The 14,986-nt window shown below is 35.1% G+C and overlaps 1 protein-coding gene across 1 annotated transcript in view; it reads right to left on the reverse strand.

The window, feature by feature from the left end:
* Positions 1–344: 344 nt before the first annotated feature.
* TUBGCP3 (tubulin gamma complex associated protein 3) overlaps positions 345–14,986 on the reverse strand; it is a 66,931-nt gene continuing 52,289 nt past the window's right edge. The window contains 5 exon segments of the mRNA XM_023522907.1: positions 345–1,469; positions 3,840–3,956; positions 9,449–9,589; positions 13,888–14,019; positions 14,149–14,237. Of these exon segments, the coding sequence (XP_023378675.1) occupies positions 1,311–1,469; positions 3,840–3,956; positions 9,449–9,589; positions 13,888–14,019; positions 14,149–14,237 (638 nt within the window). The 3' untranslated portion in view covers positions 345–1,310.

The following is a 14,986-nucleotide window of genomic DNA, read 5'->3' on the forward strand; positions in this document are numbered from 1 at the left end:
AGGAAAAAAAGTTCTGTACAGACACAACTATAGTAGGCCTAACTACGTAGGCACATGTCAGCAACAATGTAACTTCTTTTATTTTTGATATTTCTGATCCATGGTTGGCTGAATCTACAGAGGCAGACCCCACAGACACCGAGCGCCACCTGCATCGTCCACGCACTGAGTGGTGGCATCCCTTTGGCTCTACATTGATATCTGCACATGGTCTAATTTCTTGGTTTCAGTGATGAAATAATTCACAAACTGAAGCACATTAAATCAAACTGTTGTCAACCCTTGTCACCCAAACCTGGAAGTGATCTGGGTCTCCACAGACTATTCAAGAAAAAACCAATACATGTGAAAGATAATTGCTTTTAATTTTCTAAGTTTTCACTTATGCAACATAATAAAGGCAGATTTATGAGACTTGATATGACATTTTTACAAAAACATTTCCCTCCAACATCTGGTGAGTAGTATATAAATATTTACAATGAAAAAATAGGCAAGGAAAAAGGAAATCTTCATTATTCAAGTCAATTTCTTTCCAATGCTTATCAGAATTCTGAAAATAAAATACTTCATTAACTTTCTAGTCATCCATATTTACACACTGCTTTAGCTGATGGTTTCAGAAACTCTAGGTTTAAGGATGTTTTTGTTCCACATCACTCCTACTTTGTTCTACACAATTTTAGAAGCTGTCTGAAAGAGTAAATTAAATATAAAAATGTAAACTTTGAAGGAAGAGAAAATAATAAACGTGTAAATGCACTAAGATATAAAGGTTCTTACAGAGGTTAATACTTTACAACACTAAAAACCAAAATAAAATGCTCTATATAATTTTCTTAGTAGGGACATTTCAATTTAATTTGATATTAACAAAAATCGCCTCTAAAGAGGATGTTAAAAAAATAGCAATGACATTACCATCTTAACTGATAAATATCCATTGCCCTAATTTTCTCTAAAAGAAACTGATTTTTTTAAAAGTGACAAATATAAATTATATCGTGGAGAGCTTAAGAAGCTTCAACAAAGTATGGTATCTTTTAAATATGAAGACTTTAAAAAATAAATGTGAATAGTGCAAACCAGCCTATTTAACTTAGTGCTATTACAAACATTTTCAACTCCAATGTATAAAAACATGACTTCAATTCCACCAGACGCCATGCCATTGGAACACTGAAGTATTTGTGGGCAAGAATGGTGGACGCCCAAAGCATGCCAGTTGCCTTGAGAATTTAAATGTGAATATTTATGTCAAATAATGCAATTAATAGCATTTGCAGCTCCCTGAGAGACCAGGAAACGCTTCAAGTGTGGGAACTGCGCCGACCTCTGGTGCCCAGGGACACGCGGAGTCTTGGTTCCCTGGCTTTATAATGCTCATTAAAGTCCAACCTAAAGCTAAGAAACCGGAGACTTTCATCAGAGCTGGTTGTCAATAACACCAAAAACTGCTGCACAATGCCCTAAAAAAAAAAAAAAAAAAAAAAAAAAAAAAAAAAAAAAATATTTGTTTTAGAAAAGAATCATCCACAAAACCTACCCTCCACCCCCATTTTAATCCCATTTGAGGTTGTTTTTTCTTCCAAACATAAACACCCGCCATGGCGGCTGTCCCAGGTGAGACCTGCTCTGGGAACCCTAGAGTTTACTCACCTAATGGAACCCATAGTAGGAGATGTCCATTTTTACCAATACAAATTAGCAATCAATAAATTTTATTTAAAGGAACTAACCAACAGATTTTTCCATTTTGCCCTAAGTTCTACAAGAATAATCAAAACAGCAAAGCAACTGATGTTAAAACACTCTATTCTTTTTATCTTAAAAACTCAGTGTTACATTTTCATCTTTTATATGAGTTATGAAAGAGTATTTAATCATAAAGCCCTGAAGGGAAAACAAATTGAGCATAAAAAACAGACACAAGCCACATTTTTAGGGTCACAAGGCCTTTTGTGGATGTCAGGCTGCAGTCCCCATCCTGAAGGGCCGGGCCGAGTGCAGGTGTATCACCTCCTCACCACGGGGGCTTTGTAAAGATGATGGGATATGACTGAAGTTTACTCAAACTTTACTACTTGACAAAGTTACTGACAGCTTCTATTCAGGGTTGAAAGAATCACTTAGTAAGGTTCTACTGCCTGTCGCACAGCTAGCAGACATTTATTTATGTGTTCAAGGTGAAGTGTTGTTTGTCTCCACACTTTCAAGGTTTGGAAAAGTTCTCAGCTGCAGAGAAAAAGCCACCAAAACACGATAATCCTTTCCAAACTCTATCAGCTGTCACTTTCCCTCTCCTTGCTTCTGAGGAAGTTGCTGGTATGCAAGGAGACTCATATATATTATACAAAGTAATTTTACATTTGAGCAAGTACATAGTCTGTATGTGCGTGAATATCACTTTGTCTTTCTAGGTGATAGAAGACTCAGGAGAAAGTTCCTAAAGAATTATATTGCTAAAAACGTAGACGGTGACTTCTTATTAAGTGATCAAATATGATGATGTGTGAAACTCACTACAAGGAAATCTGAGGAATATTTCTTTTGATAGGTTTGAGACTCTGGGTATTCATTCATAAGCAGTTAATGACAAGTGGCTGCTAATGCCCTACCATTTCAAGCCCTGATACAAAGAGAACAGAAAAGGACTTTTTCTGTTAAGGAAACATGAACGGTAATGATTTAAAGATTACAACTATAATAGGAGTAAAACTAAAATGATATTAAGATCGCCTTTTTAAAAATGTACTAACTCTATCACGAAAATGTATAACCATCATTCTCTCTTTTAGAAATTACCACATGGATACATTTTTAAGTTATATATTATTCCTTTTTAGCTGTACAACTATCTTAATAACATGGAACTAACCATTAGGTATCCTTTTTAAGAAATATAAACACAAACTCTTTTTACAATACAGGGTCGAGAAGATATTTTATTATCAAAACACCTATCCAATAAAGATATTCCTGCACTGAACATAAACCAGTCATTACCACCGTTCGTGAAACATGTTTTCAACAAAATACAACAGTAGGTCAAAGACCACTTGCAAAGGGGACAGATTTCCCCCTTAGATATGCTGAAGAAAAATATAAAATTAAAAAGCATCAGGATCCTAGGAAGTAAACTATATACATACCTATGGAACAGTGTGGTGATGTTTCATTTTAAATTTTGAACCACATGACTACACTAGCACATAAAAACATAATTTTTAAAAGTCTAAGTGTCAATCCTTGATTTGTCTAATTAATTATTAGCAGCTGAATGAAAAATTCATAAAAATCTTTTCATCTATATTTCTAATATGAAATCAGAAACCAAACCTACAAAATAGAAATAAAGAACACAACATACAGACTCTCTATCAGCTTCTCTTGTCAGCAACTTCAGGTCTGTTCTCCCTGAGCTTAACCACCTGGTTGCCGTGGCTACTCAGCTTCTCACACAAGCAGCTCCCTGCACTATGATCCTGACATACCTCCTTGGGCTCTCCTCTCTCCAGCATGTCACACATTGCTGCCTCACCTCAGGGCTCACTAAGAAGCCTGAGCTGCAGAGATGCACACTGGTCAGTCTTCCCAGAGCTGGCTCCACCACTAACACCAGAATCATCCCAGGTAGGGTTTCCAGACCTGGCTGCATCACAGAGCAGTCAGATCAGTACCTTTGGGAAGGGTCACAGCCAAGGTTGGGAACCACTGTAGGTGCTACTCACAATTACACTGATAGAAATTATTCCTTTTAAATCATTTTGATAGCCAAATGTCAGTTACAGAAAATGTGCAATGTGATTTGAATAGCATTTTGTTACTGTAATGTGCACCTGGTAGAAATGCGTCAATATTCGCAACTGGGAACACATTTTTGGTATAGATTCTTGAAATTCTTGAATCCTCTTGTTCTCCTCCTCTTCCTCTGCTGCTGTCACTCCCCACTGGCCCTAAAATCAGGTTGGAAGAAACTGTTAGAGTGGGACCGAGATGAAATGTTAGGAGCAGGAAGATCTGCTTTCTATGCCCCTCTATACTGCTAAGAACTTTTATAATTTTCCAATGCCAAATTATTCTCTAGCTTACTTTTCCAATTAATAAAGGAACTTGGAAATATTTCATATCAATAGATATGAGTAAACATAAAACTCCCTCATTGTTTTTCATACAGTATTACACTGTATATAACATGTAACAATTTAGATAATTTGTCACAAACTAACCAGTCTTTGACTATTACAAACAATGCTATAATAAACAGCCTTATAGCTTTCCATCATTTTGAACACATTTTTAATACAGACAATACACATAAAAACAGAACCAGATGATTCAAAGTATTGGCACCCCTTAAACCTTGCATTAACTCTTGACTTTAATGGGAATGCTTCTTACTATTTCTCCTAAGCATTATGTATTTCTTTGTACTAGAGATATATCTATCTACTATTTTTAAAAGATTGTTCACAATCAGTGGTGAATTTGACTAAATATCTTTTCAGCCAGCATAGAAATTATCAAAGGATTCTTTTCATCAACTGACATGGTGAATTAACAGATTTCCTGAACCCTTGAGTTGCTGAAACCCATCTTGGTGAATTATTCTTTTAATATTCTGTTAAATATTTTCCACTAATATTTTATGTAAGATTTTTTTCCATCAATATTTATAATTCAGATTTGGTCTTTTGTATTTTGGTGTCAATTTCATAATGCTTCATAAACAGAATCTGGAAACTTTCCTCTTCTATGACGAGAACAACTTCATCACTGCTGAGTGGTTGGTGGGATTTCCTGGCGCCATCTGGCCTGATACTTTTTAGGTGGCAGCACTACTCGACAACACTATTTCTTGTTTAGTAGCTGCTCTTGTTAGAATTTGCCTCCTCTTCTAGGGTCAACTTTGGACATCTATAGAAAATCATAAATTTCTTTTAGGTATGTAAATTTATTTCCATAGAACTGAGGAAAATCGTAGATTTTTTTTCTCATTTATTCTGTATATTTGTGCTTTTTCCTCCCATTACCTATTAGGTTAGTTAATTGCTTATTTCCCACCAGCCTTGGGACTCCCAGAAAGAATGAGCTCTTGGATTTTATTCACTCTTTTTTTGTTTCCTATTTCATTAATTTTTGCTCTTGTCATTACTATTTCCTCCGGCCTTCTTTAGGTTTATTTTACTGCTGCTTTTCTAACACCTTGAGTGGGATGCTTAGTTTACTTACTGTCATTCTCTCTAGTTTATTAATACATGCATTGAGGATTATGGATTTTCATAATTATGTCCTACTTAGTTATGTGCATTTGAGTTTTCATGGTCTGAGAAAAACTGAATTATATTTCTAATACTAATGGGTTTTGATCCATTCTTCTTCTATTTCCTACTTTTTGTTTTATAAATACTGATACTATATATTGTTTCCATCTTCATTGTGACTTGCACCTTTTATCATCACAAGGTATCCTTGGTCTTGTGTGTTGCTTTTGCCCGGAACTGACATCTGCTTTCCTCTGAGGAATTTCATTTGCTTAGTATGCCTCATCTCACTCTTCTATGTCACTCTGTTCTGAGTATCTCTTCCATATGAGAACTTTCTAACTAGTAGGTCAGCCCAGACAATGAGCACATTAGTCCTCTAACAAGCCACCCTCATTGATGGGCAATCCAGTCCACTTACCAAGGGGAACCAGCCAAACACTGTCTACTATTGAGAGTCCTTTTCTTTTATTCGGTGGGTTTAACCTAGTTACCTTTATTAATAGGATGGATATGTCTGATTTTAGTTCTGTCATCATACTTTCTGATTTACCTTTCATGTTCATATATACAACCCACCTCGTAGTGGTTTCATGTGTGTGTTTGAGGTAGGGTCAAGATATAGTTGCCTAACACTATTTATTGATTATCCATTCCGTATTGCTCTCAGTGCAATCTGTGTCAGCAATTAATGACCTGCAATGGTATGGGGCTGTTTCTGGACGTTACTCTGATCCATTGATTTGTCCTTTCTTGAGCCAACACCATTAATTACTGTAATTTTAAGTCTTGAGTATATAGGTATACTCAATTATAAATGTAGATCCTCTAATTTTGTTCTTGTTCAATATTCTCTTCACTATGTTAAAGCCTTATGTATTTTCATATAAATTTTAGTATTAGCTTATCATTTTCTACTGAAAATAAAATAAAATAAACTGTTGAGATCAGAACTAGGATTGCAGTGGATTTATAAATCAGTTTTCCAATCCATGAACTTGATATTTTCATCTCTTTATTTAGAATCCCTTTAATATCTCTCAGTGATGCAGTGGTCAGTAAAATTTTTTTGTATAGGGCGGAATGCCAATATTTTAGGGTTTATGGGCCATATGGTCTTTCTACAATTATTCGACTCTATTGATATAGCACAAAAGCAACCACAGACAATATGTAAATGAAGGGCATGGCTGTCCCAAAAAAACTTTATCTACAGAAAAGGATGGGAGACCAAATCTGGCCTACAAACCTTAGGTTGCTAAGCCTCATTTTATAATTTTCTCTATAGAGGTCCTGCATATATTTTATTACATTTTAATGTTCATTTAATGGCATTTCTTTTAAAATTTCATTTTGTTTGTTGTTGATAGGAAGAAATACAATTGATTTTTGCTTACTGACCTTGTTCTTGCTACCTTGATAAATTCACTTACTAATTCTAGCAATTTATCTAAAGATTATTTTGGATTTTCTATGTCCACAACCACAATTTTTTTTAAAAAAAAAAAAAGAAAAAAAGAAAAAAGAAAGAAAGAAAAAGAAAAACATGACAGCTTTCTTTCTTTCATTTTGTATTTCTTTTTCTTGGTTTGTAACACTGGTTGGACCACAAAGTGGTGACAGCACCACGTCTCATTCCTACGACCAGGGGCACACTTCTTATACTACAGCATTAAGTAGGTTTTCCTGTAGATTTTTCAAACAAACCTTTTATCAGATTTTACTTGGTATTAAAATATTTTCTCCATCTGTTCAGATGATCATAATTTTTCTCCTTTAGTTGTAAATGTGAAGTACAGTATTTTTATTAGAATGATAAAAGGGCTTTGTATCTTAGAATGAACTGAAACTTGTTTGTCACTTCCTATCCTTTGATATATGACAATTTGGCAATATTCTGTTTGAACTTTTACACCCATGTTCAAGACAGAAACTAGTATAGAACGGAGAACAACAAAACCAGACCTGTCTAAATGCTGCTTTGTAAATATGACTTTGGAAACTGGTAACTATTTCACATGAATAAATTTGTTTTACAAATAAAAGCTATGCCTGAAAATTAAAAGCAAAAATAAAACCAATTAATCTGTGTATTCAGTTGGTGGCAAAAGCATAGGAGTAACTATTTCAAGGGGCACTACAACATGGAACCTGATGTACATACTGTTCGGTAACTATACTGGGCCTATACTGCTGGTGGAAGGACCAGGATTCTTATTCTGACAGAGGTGTGTGTGTACATGTGTTGCAGGGGGGGGGGGGGGGGGTCGGTGACTGTTGGTTAAAAGCAAAAATAAAACCAATTAATCTGTGTATTCAGTTGGTGGCAAAAGCATAGAAGTAACTATTTCAAGGGGCACTACAACATGGAACCTGATGTACATACTGTTCGGTAACTATACTGGGCCTATACTGCTGGTGGTAGGACCAGGATTCTTATTCTGACAGAGGTGTGTGTGTACATGTGTTGCGGGGGGGGGGGGGGGGGGTCGGTGACTGTTGGTAAATAGCAAATAACTGAGTATACCAATGTTAGAAACCAAGACTTCCAATGTAAAACTTGTAGACTTCCAAATGTTATTTACAAAAAGAAAGAAAAGTGCTTTATTCCTAAATTTGATTTGAAAATATCATTATAAATGTAGAGTTTTTGAGAAGAACAGTGGGAAAAAAGCAGAAAACTAAGGACAGAGACTGAGGGAGGAAGAGGACCTTTGGACCTCTGCCCCAAAACAGCAAGAGAAGAAAAAAAGGACAAAATGCTGAGAGTGACACATGCAGGACCAACTTGTATCGCACTTAGGATTCATTACACTCAGCACTCTCAGGATTCTGAAATCTTTTTATGGGTCTTCTTGCAGAATCTCTTTAAAACTTCAGTGGACCTTAGGTCTAAATGCCTCTTCATAAATTATTTTGCCTACCTAATTTAAATAATTTTTCAGATACAGTTTCAGCTTTTAGATCTCCTACTGTACCCCGAGGCATATCTGAATAAAATACAATGAATAAACCTGACTTATTATGTAGATATGTTCCACTCCGGTGCTGATGGTTAACAGTCTGAAGAGAGAACCATCAACTCCCACACAACTGGCCGCCATGCTATTAACAGAGTGTGAAAATCCTAAGGACCCTAAGGATTGATTTTTGTAGATTTAAATAGTTTAGTAATTCTCTAAAAGGGCAGATTCTCTGAGGCATGTGGGCAGCTTAAAAAATCATAGCAGTGCCAAGCATTTGTTGAATACTTACTAAATGCTAAATAACTGACATACACTACCATGTGCAAATAAGTAACTCACTCCTATTTTACAAAAAGGAAACTACCTCTTAGAGAAGTTAAGTCACCGAAAGGTAGAAAGCCAGTGTGAGTTATAGTCACGGTTGAACTTCAGTCTGTCTGGTACCTAGGCGTGCCTCCCTGTGTATGCAAGCTCTAGCATTTCAGAATTACAAAAAATCTCTCTGGGCAATACAAACAGAGAAGTACTCCTGTTTCCACAATATCCTGAAGAAATAACTTGTGCTCTAAGTTGTAACTCTTCCAAGCTAAACATGATCCTCTATCACTAATTTTAAGGAAAAAGACACTCAAAAATAAAACTAATCAAAATGTATTAACTGAAAAAAATTGTGTCACCATCCCACGAATAAGCATCTTAAAAAAATAAAAGATAATAAGGTTATATAGATTACATTAAATACAAGAAATGCTCCAAACAGCCAAACTTGCTCAATAAATCTTCATGATTCGAGGTCATGGAGGACATAAAATACTTTAATAAGGTCACTGAAAATAGCCACAAGTACAGAGATTTGGTTCCTGTGTGTATATATGGATCTGCCATCTTCAAATAATAAAGTGATGCAGAATTGAGGTACCACTCTGATGGAACACCAATACATATGGGTCTCAGCATCTCGACACCTACTAATGAAAAGTGGTAAAACATTCGTGATTCTTGTGAATACTGTTGTGTTTTTTGTTTGTTTGTTTGTTTATGATGACTGTAATAGTGACTACTTCCTTTAAAACAGCACTTCCTCAGGACTTCAAATGTAGATGTGAGCAGGCTCAGCTTTAGGAACATTTCAGCAAAAAAATTATTGTTATATTCGTGATTATTACGGCAATAAATTCATTATTTAAAGTGATAAATCCACTAGTATAAAAGCCATACCTCAATTTCACGTTGTTTCTTTTTCTCTTCAAACTGTAATCGTCTCTGCAACTCTTCCAGAGCAGCTCTGTATATTGCATCTTGAGTATTCTGAAGTTCAATGATTTGATCAAACACTGCTCTAAGTTGGTTTAAAAGTGTCTGAAGAGATAAGACAATTTTATAAATAGAGTCCCACCATGCTCGTTACTAAGTTTTTTAAATAAAATATTGATAATAAAAAGATACCATAAAGCAAGACATCAACTCACATTCTCAAAGTACTCATTAGTTGTTCATTCATTACCAAACATTTACTGAACACCTACAGTGCAGCAGCACGGTATCAGGTCCTGGCAAAACCATGTAATTCTGCATCACCATAGCAACAGCAGTCAGACATACCCCAAGCTCTCTTTGCAAATTACTTCCAATCCTCACAACAACCTTATAAACTAAAAGTGCTGCTCCAAGTTTCAAAGCTAGTAGTAAGTAGCTGAGTCAGGAGTAGAACCGTTCATGTATTAGAAAGAAAAGGAATAGAAAGCATGTCTGGATTTTTCTTGTTTTCTTTTTTCTTTCTTTTTTGTGACACATACTAAAACCGAACATCAAGACCATAAGAAAGGAAATTCTTACTAAAACAAAGAACAAATTCAGCAAGGTTTTAAAAAAACAGGTATCCTAATTTATACCAGGAATGAAAGGACATTTTAACATTGGGAGCAGGGGGGAGGGGGGAACTCTAAATGTTTTAAAAACATATCAGTGTCACAGTACAGATCTCTAGTTCATTGCTTATAAGTGTTGCACATCATTCTTCAGTACATAGCTACCTTACTTTCCCTTAGTGAAGCACAGAAAGAAGCAAACAAAATGAGATCTACAGCACAAAATCATTTATGTAAATAAAAAATATGTCCATGCAAAATACTACACACACACACACACACACACACACACACACACACACATACATACATACATATATCACCCCAAGATCATATAGCAAACACACTGGTGCCAATAGTGGGGAAGAGTTGAAGGAGGAAAATTGGGGAGTTAGTGAATGAGGTAACATTAAGCCTAACAAACATGAGAAGTCTTTCATGGACTGATGACAACAGTGTGCCATAAATGAAGAGGAGAATTAATTAACTCTATCCTCTGCCATCATATTAAAAATGAAAAAAAATTAACAATTTCAGGGGGAAAAGATAATTTCAATAGTGTAAAAAAAACTGTGTTAAAACTTAACACCCACTTGTGATTTATGTAAAACATCTAAACAAACTAGGACTAGAAGGGAACCTCCTTAATTTGATAAAGGTCCTATCAGAAGTCTTGCCGAATATCCCAGTCAATGGCGAAATGATAAAACATCTCTACAATGTCCACAACAAGTAAAGGTGTCCCATCTGTTTTCCTAGTCAACCTAGCTAATACATCAAGGCAAGAAAAAGCAGCAGAAGGCATACTCTGTAGAAAGAAACAGTTTTCCCTTGTGAAAAACAGGATCTAAGCAGAGAAAATAATGGAATTAAAAATGGATATAAGATCAAAGTAAAAAAAATTAATAGCATTCCTATAGATATCCAAAGTCCACAAATATAGTAATCTAACGAAAGATTTGTAAAATGTTTATGGGATAAAAATACTAAAACTTTACTGAGAAACATAAAAGAAACTTAGAAAACTGGAGAGGCTCCAAGTTCATGAACAGGAAGATGCAATAAAGCTGATTTGGGGAGAAACTGACATCTTTCAACACTGCCATTGAAAACATTTGCAATGCCATTCCCACAACCATCATCTGATAGATGTGTGCTCTACCCTGCTAAAATATTTTTTTTGTGAAGGAACAGTAACACTTGTGTCCAAATTTCATTTACTAAGTTGTAGCAGCACCATTAACAGTTGAGCTAACGTCTGACACTTAAGTAAAACAAAACTGAAATTACTATTTGCTAAATAACTTCCAGTACAACCTAATTCAAGAGAGCTCAAATACTGCAAAATGACAATTCATCTTCTTCTTCACTTACTACAATGTACCTGTGGGAAATAACAACAATACAGACCTGATTTGGTCAAAAGCAGGACCTAACGAAGTACCTGTTCTTCCAGTTAAGCAACTCAGATTTGTACAGTAAATACGGCTCATCTTAAAATCTGTATTTTCTTTTGGAGGAATCTTATTTTATAACAAAAAAGCAAAACAAAAGATGAAATGGTATAATATTTTGTTTTTAAAAATGATTTATTTCCTCTAATTTGTTTCTTTATTGTAATAAAAAAAAAACTTATTATTTTTGGAGCAATTAATTAATCTATTAGGTGTTTTACTGTTTAACTTTAAGCCAAAGGTGTAATATGAGCTTCTGTTAGAATCCATTCTTACAGGATAACTACAAAAGTGTGTTCTGTGGTGACATCAGTTTGTGACAATTTACTGTGTGACTCAGGATTTTTCTCAACAATGCACAAAAATTATAAAAATGTACATACACACCTGCAATTGTCATGCCACAACCTCTAACTTCAAACTAATGTGTATCTAACAGCCTTATTTTCTTACTAAGTGATATAATAAAAATATACTTAATTTATGTCAGTCATAGATTGTTTCAATGTTTTATATACTGGGTTTCTTAAAAAAAAAAAAAACTTTAGTGATTATTTTAAACAAACTGTCAAATTAAAAGTAAAACCATCAGCAAGGGACAATTTCAGAAATGATTATTAAGCCTTCAGCACAGTGACTCTTTCAATAAAGTTAGCTGGGAACAACTCAAATATAAACAATTCATTATCACAAGAAAATTATGTTAAGAAAAAAATATTTTCTCCCTTGGATTCTGTTCACATCAATGGAAATCTAGAGGCAAGAAGTATGACTATTTAACTTGTTTCATACAGAACATTCATATATGTAAGTGGGCTAAATTCCTATATTATTAGTTGCATGAGTGCTCCTTATTTACCACAATTAGACTAACTTCAGTGTGGATATAATCCTCAGTAGTTCACAGGTTTTCTGAAAAGCATTAAATCTAAAGATCATAAGTCTCTATAAAATACACACACACAATGACTTTTAATAGTTTAAAAGCAGTAGCAACTAACACGGCCACATACTATGAGGAACAATTTAAGTGAATTACATAATTTAATTCTCACAAATCTATGGAACAGAGATGAGTATCAGGCCCTTTAAAACACAAGAACACTGGGGTCAAAAACTGAAAAGGGATGGAGACCTCGGTTCATCTGACTAGAGAGCCTCTGTGCTGTCTGACCAGGGCACTTGGGACACACATGACAGCGAATGCCTTGAGGCCAGGAATAATGTCCTATTTGTTACTACATGAACTCACCCAATAGTGTATGAGGATGCTCATCTACATCTACTGAAAAATAAATGTATCAACCGACAGAATTCACAGAAAATGTGAAACTTTCTATGATCCCAGCCTGATAAAGATGAGGTTTAGAAATAGTAATAGACGCTTAAGGTTTGAGATGTATATTTCTTAAATTACTAATTATATTCCAAGTATTTTAAATTAATTTTGTGCCATTATTTCAATACATTTATAAAAACATTCTAGACAGAATCATCTTTGATTTGAGCAATTTTTTTTACACATACGATCTATAACTCTTTAATAATGGAATTTGGCATACCAAAATGTTTTCCCAGCCATGACTGGCTAATCCAGATATACTGAAAATTTAAGCACTGCGATTCCCACAGAAGAATCCTTGAAGAGAGTGGAGGCTTGGTAGGAGGGAGGCCTCTGCAAGCCTAATATTCCTTTAAAGTCACATGTTTAATGTCAAAACCGTACTTGAAATTTTGCCTCTGACTTCGCAATACAGTTGTTTCAAGTGAAAGCAAGCGTGGGGCCCTACAAATGCTTAGGATTTCTCTAGGCAAAGAGCCTATTCTCTAACTCATGCAGCCAGATACTGACAGAAAGACAAAACAGAGAAGATCATTATCCCAGATTAAGAAAATGAGCGTGTAGCCCGGAGGGCCCTGCGTTTCCTCACACCATTCTCCTGACTTTTAAACAAGTTACCAGTTTGTTTCGTTCTTACACTGTCTTGCTCCGTTTACTTTGTTCAGAGAGTTTCCCTCCACAACTCAAAGCTATCGCTAATTTTTCTCTTTTGAACAATCGCAAGAGGATATTATTATTACACTTAGGAAATGAATGGACATTATATTCTTCACCATTTTTCCATCTATTTTAGAGCACATTCTTGTTTCAGCATTATTGTTACAATTCTGTTCAGAAACAGTGCACTTTGATATTAAACTATTAATAAAACTGTCTGAATACTACTAATGTGGACATCAGGCAATTTTTAAGATTCTCCATTTGAAAGGAACCCAAGAAAAGAAGACTATGATTGTTCCTGCTTCTTGTTTCTAAACTACACATTGGCCTTACTCTGGAGTCAGTGTCCAGCAGACACCGGGAGATGATGGTATCCAAGAACACCTCGTGTGCTGCAATAATGTGGTCCAAATCTTGGGCCTGCTGCACTTTGTTCCAAAGTTCATCCCAAGAACATTCGAGCACCTAAGATATAACAATGAAAAATTCAGAGATAATGTTGTGTTCTTCCCAGTTTGGTATCATTTATAAATAACACCAAAGTTATAAGACATGACTTATTTAAACTAATATCAACAGATAATTAGAATGTACCTCAAATGTAATGTAATACTGCATCTGATGAATGAAATGGACCATCTCAGATGCCAAGATGTGACAGTGATGCAGCACCCCAGAGAACTCTGCAAGAGAGTCAAAGAATCAATGTTACACACCACAAGGAAATACACGTAAAACCAACACAATGTTCTCTCTCCTTTATATCTGCTCTATATCTCTCCAAAAAAAAAAAAAAGCATTAGTAGCTTAAACCGTTAAAACAGGAAACAACTTTTTCATAATCAATTTCTGTGCTGTTCAAGCTTAACAAGGGTTTAGCTATCTAATCAAGTAGCATTATATTACTGTACAGAACATAAAGACCTAATAAGAAATGGCATAAAACAAAATAATTGTATTTGAAAATTAAATAGAAACATTTTCTTATAATAATGCAATATCCTGACTGAATATAAATTCAATTTTATGGCTTCTTTACAATGAGTCTGCCTACTCTACATTAACCATTTACTATTCCCTAGCTATTTGGAGACAAAAGTGACATTTCCTTAAGGACCCAAATGTGACCTTGCAACCTGAGAGAAACATGAACCTTGGAAGGAGGTGGGCCTGAGCCCATACTCTGCCAGTATTCTTTATGAGATTATAAAACCATCAAAAGGCTTGAAGGTCACCACAGAGTGGCCATTTTCTGCTCGCACTTTTAATTTCTCATTCAAAGAATCTATCAGGGTATGACGGGACCCTATTGTACATGAGGGCTCAATCAGAGATGGGTCCATCAGAGGAAGGACTACAAAGAGGTTTCAGTATGGGTCAGACTTGACATGTTCTTGTTACTGCTCCAAATGCCTTTAATTAGCTACCTAGA

The sequence above is a fragment of the Pteropus vampyrus genome, unplaced genomic scaffold, assembly GCF_000151845.1.
Source record: "Pteropus vampyrus isolate Shadow unplaced genomic scaffold, Pvam_2.0 Scaffold363, whole genome shotgun sequence".
In the NCBI taxonomy this organism is placed as follows: Eukaryota; Metazoa; Chordata; class Mammalia; order Chiroptera; family Pteropodidae; genus Pteropus; species Pteropus vampyrus.